This window comes from Azolla caroliniana, unplaced genomic scaffold, assembly GCF_043228905.1.
Source record: "Azolla caroliniana isolate FFs.n. ecotype wild unplaced genomic scaffold, voAzoCaro1.0.p SCAF_8, whole genome shotgun sequence".
In the NCBI taxonomy this organism is placed as follows: Eukaryota; Viridiplantae; Streptophyta; class Polypodiopsida; order Salviniales; family Salviniaceae; genus Azolla; species Azolla caroliniana.
In genome coordinates, this window is record NW_028230443.1 from 13,227,736 (window position 1) to 13,238,071 (window position 10,336).

The 10,336-nt window shown below is 39.1% G+C and overlaps 1 protein-coding gene across 1 annotated transcript; it reads right to left on the reverse strand.

The window, feature by feature from the left end:
* Window positions 1-4,276: 4,276 nt before the first annotated feature.
* On the reverse strand, window positions 4,277-5,137 carry LOC147861036 (uncharacterized). Its single transcript, XM_087323809.1, has 2 exons — window positions 4,857-5,137; window positions 4,277-4,718 (listed from the first exon to the last, which is right to left on the reverse strand). Exons 1-2 carry the CDS (start codon window positions 5,082-5,084, stop codon window positions 4,563-4,565), a joined length of 384 nt encoding a protein of 127 aa, XP_087179935.1. The 5' UTR covers window positions 5,085-5,137; the 3' UTR covers window positions 4,277-4,562.
* Between the last annotated feature and the right edge of the window lie 5,199 nt (window positions 5,138-10,336).

A 10,336-nucleotide genomic window follows, 5' to 3' on the forward strand; every position in this document is an offset into this window, starting at 1 on the left:
TGCTGTCGGTGTGCGTGCTTGTAGACACATCCGCGTGGTTCTCCTCTACCAGGAGCATTGACTGTAAGTCAAAAAAGGACGGCGTATTCTCCAGGGTACACACAGCCGTTCGGAACGCTCTGAACTTCGACGCCAAACCTCCAAGACAGATCTGGACCATCTCGCTCTCTTCGATGTTCACCTCTATGGAGGCGAGGGAGTCGCAGATATCCTTGATCTTCGAGGTATAGTCCGCCACCGACAAGTCGCGTTGTCGTAGGTTGCTCAACTCCTGTCGGAGCTGAAGCTTCCTGGTTGTGGTGCTCGCGGCGAAAATCTTCTTCAGATTTTCCCATGCACCCTTCGGTGTCTTTGCATCCCGAACATAGCTCAATAGTTGTTCGCCCACACACGACGCGAAGCAGTATAATACCCTGCTCGCCGATTGCTCCCACGACGGGAAGTCTCTGTGTGTCGATTCGGGTGCCGCGTCCTTAGCTCCTTCGACATAACTTCAGTAGTCGTGCCCGAGCAGGTACTGGTGCATCTTGTAGGACCAAGACGCGTAGTTGGTTCTGTCGAGCTTCTCTGTTGGAAGCGAGCTCGCCATGCCTCTATCCATCGTTCTTCTTGTTCTTCTTCGTCAAGCTGTGTCGGCTGCAGAGAGGTTCTCAACCCTCGCGCTCTGATACCATGTAAAAAGTAACGTGCGGAAGCAAGTATGAGGACCGAACAGAAGGAAGAAAACTCAGGTTTAATGGAGAGCTTGAGCTTACACAGTTTATGCGGGAGAGACAGAGAGAGTGAGAGAGGAAAACACAAGTATATTCAAAAAATTACACAATCTCTATTCACCACACTCTATACATGTGTGTGTTCAATGAACACTTTTATACAAGTCCTGGAAGGACTGACCGAAGTACTGACACTACTTCAATGCTCATTAAGAGCTCCTACACTAACTCCCAAATATATTCCTTATGGAATATCTTTCCTAGACTCCCGGTTTATGCACCGATCCGGCCCTACCTACGCACCGGTCTGCGTACCGGTTTACGCATTCGGCCTAACCAATCGGTCCCAACCGATCCGGTCCTCGGCTTCTTCAGCCGATCCGGCCGATGTTGAGCTTGTCTCTCAACAATTTATTTATAATTATTGAGTGTCGGGTGTGTGACGACAACATTAAGCACGACATTCGCGCGGACTGTGATCGGTAGCAGGTGACAACAATTGGTGGTTGTGGCAACAACTACGTTCGAGTCAAGTGTTCAACGTTCGAGTCAATGCACGGTCAAAGGGGGCCTTTGACTAGAGTTAGACGCTCCCCTTTTTCTTATATTTACGAATATGACCTCGTGGGGGGACATTCAAGATATTTATTATTATTATTTTTTTGGGCCCTATCCTCAAGCACTGTTTCGCAAATAGAACATTGGCTTTGATTGGTGTGGGGGGTTCCACTCTTGCTGTCTGAAAGTTTTATGGGAGTGCACAATTGCTCGCTTAGTGGTTACAATCTAGATCCAAAACATCCCTCACGAACCTCGAGGTGAAGTTTTCACATTGACGAGATGGATCTTCCAGTAAGATGGTTCGGCGATTCGCTACATGTCGATTTTATCAAATTTCATAACTTTGCCTTCCGAGCTCAAAATTCCAAACCGAAAAGGCCAACACACTCCTCGTTTGACTTTGAAACTTAAACAAGGATGTGCAAATATATATTATATCAAAATTCTGTAAATAGCAAGTTCATGAAATGGTGTAAAGAACAATGAGAGGGTGCATAAGAGGCCTATGATAACAAAAGGCAATGTGGCAATCGATTGTTGACTCATTATTCCAAAACTCAAGTATCTCCTCCCGACATTCTTTTCATTTCTTGATATCTCATCATCTTACTGTTCCAAACCATATACTAGCTAGTCCATGAAATGAAGTTAAGGGTTTTGCCTCAATTGTATCTTATGATAAGTTTTATGGGATTATTACGAATTATTATAAATCTATTTACTTGATTTTTTTAAATTTGGGGAAGATTTTCATTAGATCATATTGGATTTGTGGACAAGTGAGGATTGCCACAACTATTCCATATCAAGAATTAAATCACCTAGCGTTGATCAACGCGTATGTAAAATTAGGAGGCATGGCTCAATTATGTACACTTGGTTGGTCATTGTGTAATGTCGAGAAAATTTCATGAAAATTTGACTCTTCAATCCGACTTTGTGAGAAAAAGTTACAAGAGAAAAAGTTTAGTGGTTGGTGGGAGTTGAACATGTGACATCAAGTCTCAAGGAAACTAATGGCCAATCAACCAGGTGGCTAGCATTCACGCTTTTGAGAACAAGAGAATTGAGGAATATGTAAATTGTGTTGAAGAGTTAAAAGTGGAGCAACATTCGAGTTGTGTGATGAACACATGAGAGCGTGCAATAGTCGAACCCAACGATCGACTCAACTATGATGCGGAACAAAGAGGACACACATGAAGAGCCTCTAATCCAAGAAACATGGGAACTCAACTCTTAAGGGTTGAGTACTTGAGTTGTGTGTTGAATGCACAAGTCCCAATCCTTGAAGGCTAGAGCTTGGAATTAGAGCCTTTGGACTCACAAACAAGGGGTCCACTCAATGGGCTAACTTGACCATATGGTGGACCCGTGCAAAGCCCTTGGTTCCCAACCCTCGAGCACACTCTAATACAACCTACGAAATGCACTCAATCCTGCACTCAAGAGTGGAGAGTCTTAGACTTAGGCTTCCAATTAATACATGAACACACACAAATATACATCGACACTCATATACGTACGCACACACACAACTAAACTTATGTTTACACATGCATACACAAAGAAACATATACACATAGCTCTATATATTAATATGGAGATCCATATACATACAAATACATAATATAGGCATATATATATATATATACATATATATCAATAAACCCAAGATGCTCATGATACATACATATCCAACCTCATCCCATACTCCATTACACTACGATACAATGTACCTCAACTAAATTACATATAAGATACCCATGTACATTAATATATGTACCGAAATCCATGCTCATTCCCTTTCACATTAATATTGCTAAACTGACATACTACAAAGACATTGAAGCAAGGAGTTAGTACATACATGATTGAACATCCCAAGAGAGCCGACTTTGCCATCACAACAGTTTTCCCTAGTTTAGGTGCTTCGTGGTTTGACACACATTTGTCATGCTTGTGTAGAACATCACAACATTGGAAATCAAGTTTACCACTTTAACGAAAGGGTATCCTTTTGGTTATGCTTATTGTGTGTACTTTTGGGTTGGCAATTACGAAAAGAAAAATTAGTCATTCTCTTTATTTGCAATGGCATAGAGGATTGGAAATTGCACCACCTAATTTGGTGTGAACTTTCCATAAACAAGAACTTCTATAAACTTAAAGATAATATTCAACACGGGTTTCCAAACACGCTTGGAAGATTGTTTTGGTTGTTTGACCGCCTCCTTCATTAGTTGAAGGAAGATGATAACTTCTTTTGTTGGCTTAAATTTGGGTCACTTTGAGCTATTGGTGTAATTTAACCTAAAATTGTGTCATATTTGGGCTCGATCCCTTTATCTCTTGATCTATCTCTTTAAGTCGTATGTCAAACAATGTCAAGGTGAAAGTGTTTACCTCACATCAATATTTCCCACTAGCAATATAGACATTTGACTTCTTAGCTTGAAGAGGGTATCAAATTTTATTCGTTTGACTTTTTTTGCCGGCCATGCCTATATTGTAACCCTACCTACCCTACCCTATTATTAGCGTAACATATACATTACGTATATGCATATTTTAACATTGTTGTTACTTAATTGTCAAGCAATTGACTTTTCATGCCATTCCTTGCCTGCCTTTCCTTGCTTGAATGTTCTTGTTATAAGGTTGGTTGACTTAATAGAAACAGTGACAAACTCATTTACATACTGATACAACTATAGGTTTTATATACTGGTGTAATTTCTATACAACACTTGTCCTCAAGTGTACGATGACTACGTTACGATATATCTCAAAATTGTTGAATGCATGGAGGTTGAGACTTCTTAACATACAGACAAGGGAGGGAGGATGTTGAACCCATTCCAAAGCCTAACTTCTAGTTTGAGCTGTTCCATTGTGTATCTTGTTGGATACACTGGGGTGCACATGCACACACACACACACACACACACACACTCAGTCACTCACTATATCAAGTACCTTGCATCAATATGTCATCTAAATTGCACAACATAGTTAATTAGATTGTAAGACTATATATGTACTTATTGGTTGTGTTTTTACACATTCAAACGTTAAAACTAATAACGAGAAGAAGAACACACACACAAGAAGACAAACAAATTTGAGGACCCGGGAAAATAAGTTTCCAAGTTTGGTGGGCGGGACATAAAAAAAAATTAAAGCTATTATACATATTAGCAATTTAATTTACAAGAAGAAGGGTTTCTTGATCATTCATAAATCAATAGGCATCCTGAAAAGATCCGTTTCGATCGATTATATTTGTTATCTGCAACTCACCGCACAAACATAATCTGTGTGAGCAACCGTGTCGTCATCAACGCCTGATGACGGAGACAGAGACAGAGACAGAGACGGTGACGGTGACGGTGACGGTGACGGTGATGGTGACGGTGAAACTAACAAACGCCTTACGCGTGTCTGATGGACAGAGAAAAGTAACAATTAACGCTTCATTTAGATAAGTTCGAAGTATAATCTATATAAATTTGTGTGTATAATATATCTATATATATGTTATGAAGGATTCTTAGTTTTCAGCTAAATGGATGAACTCACCCCTTCCTTCATATGATGGTCACTAATCCTCATCGTTAATGCCGCCATTACAGTGCCTGCGTCCACTCTTAGGAGATACTCCTTTGCCATTGATGCATCCTTCAGTATTCTTCCATACTTCGGTTCTGATGATATGGACTCGGAAATTTGACCTGAAGATGATAAGATCACCACCACCACCACCATCACCATCACCACTGTCACTCCTACAAAGCGCTCGATTGACATTTTAATGCTTCTGCTACTACCACTATTACTGCTTTTTGTTGGATATGGCAGCAGCCCCCTCCCCACAGCCACACACACACACATATATATATATGTATGTATGTATATGGAAAAGGTTGACTTTGCCTCATATAGGTACTTCTCAAACCAAAGGTTGACTTTGACATAGTATCCATTTAAAAAACCCCAACCTTCTCAAGAAAAAAGTGGCCCATTTTGATAATTTGTTTTTGTTTTTGTTTTTGTTTCTTTTGTTGGGAAAAGAGGCGTAAAAAAATCTAATTGACAAGTACACACAATGAAATGTGTGGTATATGAAACTTATTTCTTATTGTCCGCAAGGCCATCATTTTCCTACGTGACTCTAAAACACCATCTTCTACAGTTATCAAATCTAGCCTTGCCATTCGATTGAATTGTGAATTTAGACTTTCTTTTCCCTCCTAGTGTAACATCCTTGAAGTTGCCAACACCTCTGCTACCAATGAATTTATATCTTTTCTGCACTCAGGAGGCCTCCAATTAAACAACTTCAAACACCGCTGCCACGAAAGCACCAATTGTTGAACCATACTAGATTCTGAACATTTAAATTGCCGGGTACTATTAACAATATGCCACCACGAAGCTGTAATTCTCGTTTTCCCATGGTAAATACCAACCTTTTCCACAAAATAAGTAATTATGTCTGCCCAAGGTTGGGTACCTATGCACATACCTTTCAAAAGATTGAATCTTCGAGCCACCATATGATCTTCTAAATTGAGTAAAGCAGCACCCCCTAACCGTTTTGGGGTACAAATATTGTTCCATGATACCCAACTCATACCAAGGTTTGTGTCTTTCTTCCATAGTGTATATTTAAGTGAACGAGCTAAATGATCAAGTGATTTCTTTGTCCACGCTAACAATGACAAAAAATAAGAAATCATTGGAATCATTATAGCTTGTACCACTTTGAGACGAGTACTAAACGACCATGCTTGAGACTTCCAATACATAAATTTGTCCAAAATGGTTCCCGATATCCAATTCAAACTTTGTGATGATAAGATATCAACACCAATAGGGTAACCTAAGTGTCGACACACATTCCCTGGATCTAATATTTGGCCACCCCATCCAAGATCCACCAAATCACTCTCAGTGCATCTAATGAGCATCAACTTCTGCATATTTATATGTAATCCTGATGCCAATGCGAACACATTCCACACCTCCATGGCTTTAAATAGCTATGTTATTTGCTTTGAGAAATAAAAATGAATCATCAGCCAATGCTTGAGCGATCAAATGTTTCCCTGATGGTAGAGCTAATCCAACTACTTCCCCACGTGTTGCCAACTCATGCATCCTCACCAAAATCGGGTGTGTAGTAATTGCAAATAATAGTGGACTCAATGGACATCCTTGTCTAAGTGATCTTTTCAATGCTATTGCCTTAGTAACTCCACCATTCAACATAACATGTGAGACTACACCTAATCCCACCAACAATGATATTCGAGACATTCTTTCCCCAAAACCCATATGAGACATAAGTTGAGTAATAAAAGACCAACATACATGATCATATGCCTTCTCGATGCCGAGTTGTATCATTACAATTTGTTGTTTGGATTCCTTTGCATAATCCATTGCCATTTGCACATTCAAAATATTATGCAAGTTGTCCCTTCCCTCAATAAACCCATATTGCATTGGATGGACCATAGACGACAACACCTTTTGAAGTCTATTTGCAATTATTTTGGCAAAAATCTTATACATCCCACCCATTAATGATATCGGTCTCCATTGAGCAAATGACGTAGGGAATGCAACTTTTGGTATAAGTTTAACCAGACCAACTTTCCATGAATCGGGAATTTTACCAAAACTCCATATTTCTTGGAATATCATTGTTAGAGGGGCTTTGAGTTCATGTAAAAAGGATTTAAAGAACTCATTTGTAATGCCATCCCAACCCGGGCTTTTATCAATTGCAAGATGTGATAATACATATTCCACCTCCTCCTCCTTTATATCCTCCTCCAATGCAATCATGTCATGTTGCCCACCACTCACCTTGAATGAGTTAAATAACATCGATTGTGCTTGTGTTATGTCATCATTCATAATACGATCTTGCCCAAAAAGATTCATGAAATGTTTAACACAATTATCAATAATCACTTGCGGGTTTGTATTCAAAGTTCCATCAATCTCTACATTTACCACATTTATTCTAGCATGAGATGCCTGCAACCCATGGTAAAACTTATGTAAATTACAGTTGTGATCATGTACTTCATTTTTCATAGCCATCACCCGTGATTGTTGTTAATTGCGAACCTCTAATACTTGTAAGGCTTGTGACAACGTCTCTTGAATATCCAACAACACACCATCCAATGGAATCTTTACCAACAATGCATTACATCTATCTAGAAAGTGTTGTAACCAACTCATCTTTTGTTTATGGATAGATGCTTGATAAATTCCATAATATCATGTAAACCATTGAATATTGGAAAGACAAATATCCCATGACGAAACACCGTGGATATTGACTTGTCTTGTAAACTCCCCCACCAATTATCCCATAGCATGCTTAAATTTATCATGTCCAAGAAAGGATGAATTAAATCTCAATGGTTGTCTCCCCAATAAAGCTCTAAAACCATCCATAGTTTGATGTGTGCATTCCAAAACAACTGGGAAATGATCTGATGATCCAATCCCCCTATACACTTCCATAGTCAAAAACTCTGGCAAGAATGTATCATCGTGCATAATATAAATGCGATCCAGTCTACTCCAAGTTGATCTATATTGTGCTGATTGAAAGGTATAACCAACATGATTTCCATTGATCCAAGTCCATGCATCATACCTTACGACATCCATCATAAACAAATCCCATACCTCTCGTTCGGGAGCATCCATCAAGCCATGCATCGAAGTAGATTGGCCCACCTCAGAACACATATTAAAATCCCCTAACAAAAAACTGGATCTCCCATGAAGCAAAACTTGATTTAAGCATCTCCAAAGTTCCATACGATGTCTTGCAACATTCGATCCATAAATACCAACCACCCAAATATGTTTTCCTTCATAATTAACTTCAACCACCAAAAACCGACCATGTACATCTCTTTGAACCACTACCGGTTTCAAGCTATCCCTTATAATAAGCATCACACCTAAATAAGGGCCCCCATTGGCTCCATCATAAAACATGTGATATTGCTTACGATGAAAACAAGACCTAGATTTAGCATGCTCCTTATGTTGTACTACACATAATATATCCCATTCACTATTAAAAATAGTTTTCCACATACCATATTGCTTGGATGGAGAACAAATTCCCCTTACATTCCACGTGACTACCTTCATCACTCACTATTTATATTACTTCTTTGCTTGTTCTTGTTCCCGTTGTGCTAATATCTTTGGTATATCACTGAAATAATCACTTAAGACTGCAAATGCATTTTGCACAGATGGTCGATGATTATTGGTGGATCCCATTATACCCCATGAGTTATCTCTTTTCCAATTTTGTTTTTCTAACTGTAATTTTCCCGTTCTTATCAAACCTAAGGTTGAAAGGTTTTGTCCCTTGATTGAATTGTTTATATTGTGACCCTTGCCACGGTTTTGACCTTCCTTTCAATTGATCATAATTATGTGTATGTGATAACCCCATAGGATCCCTAGAGGAACAACCCCTCTCTTGTCCATTATGTGCATAAACTTTGTCTTTTTGGTACCTTGGATTATTTATCTTAGAGGCCACGTTAATCCAAGATCCACCCTCATCCATTAAATCTTTTCTTCTTTCTTGATTATCTTTGTCATTATGTTCCAAAATAACAACATTCTTACCTTTTTCCACATTTGCCTCCTTACTTTTCAACACCTCATTATCATTTAGTATAGAGTCTAGCATTAACTCATTCCCATGGGAATTATTAGTCACCTCCATTTCCGATGTTTGATGACATTCCGCCATGAAATGGCCTAAACGACCACATCGAAAGCAATGACCGGCAAATTATCCCCAATGCAATTGGCAATGGAATGGCCTCATCTCCTTAGTCTTTATGTTTAGCCACAAAGGTCTCTTTTTTGTTGTATTCCATAGCATACATAACCTATATCTATTATATGCTTTGGCATTTGGGGCTACTATCACCTTTCCCAATTGTTCCATGACACCTTGAATTATAGGCCATAAAAACAAAAATTTACACTCTACCTCCACCCATATTGGACACTCTTGTTTCAAAATTTCTTGAAACTCGGGTAATGGTTTCCAAGGGACAATATAGACTAAATTGTTATTGTAAAAGACCAGCAAACGCAATAACAATCTATCTCATTGTTCTTCGGTTCGGAAAATGACCTCAAAAAACCCGCATGGACCTTTATATACATCTTCCACACTATTTCTACTAATCATTGCATTTAGCCATTGCGCCACCCAATTTACTAAAGGATTTTTCCATGTAAAGAAACAAATAATGCCTCTCTCATGAAACATGGAAAATGCCTTTAAGATTTCTCTACGTGGCATATCCACCTCGACAATGTCATCCTCTTCTACAATGACCACCATATCTGTAGTATCCGATAAAATGTCATGTAGTGCTTCATTAGCAACTACATGCATTACATCCCAATATTGCGCATTCCTCTCCTCCTCACCTTCTCCCATAACATGTGCATATGATGGTCTTGGCATCATCTCTATATCTGCCTCATGCATATTATTAATGCCAATCTTTTGTTTCTTCAAAATTATTTCTCCTTCTCCTTCTCCTCTCTTACTTTCTATTTGTCTCTCAATTATTCCTTCATCCATTGTGTCCATATATACAATGCCCCAATAATAAGAAAAGGAAATTAATAGGAGGATGATTAACCTGAAATAGAGACGATGACATTCGAGCTTGCAGTCGAAGAAGAATGTTGTTATAGCAATTGCCCAATTATGTCGATGTAGCCACGAATAATTATTCCTCTCGCGTCTCCTCATCCTTCTTCTTCTTCTCCTCGTCCTTTTCCTTGTGATTTTCTGATTTTGTCCTATTTTGTTTCTCTGATTTTCTCGTTTATCCTACTCCTCCTCTCTCTCTCTCTCTCTCTCTCTCCCTGTTTTTTGTCTTCCTTCTTCTCTGATTTTCTGATTCTCCCCTCGTTGCGCCTCTCTGTTTTCCTCTCTCCTCCCTAATCAATCTCTCTGTCTCTGTCTCTGTCTT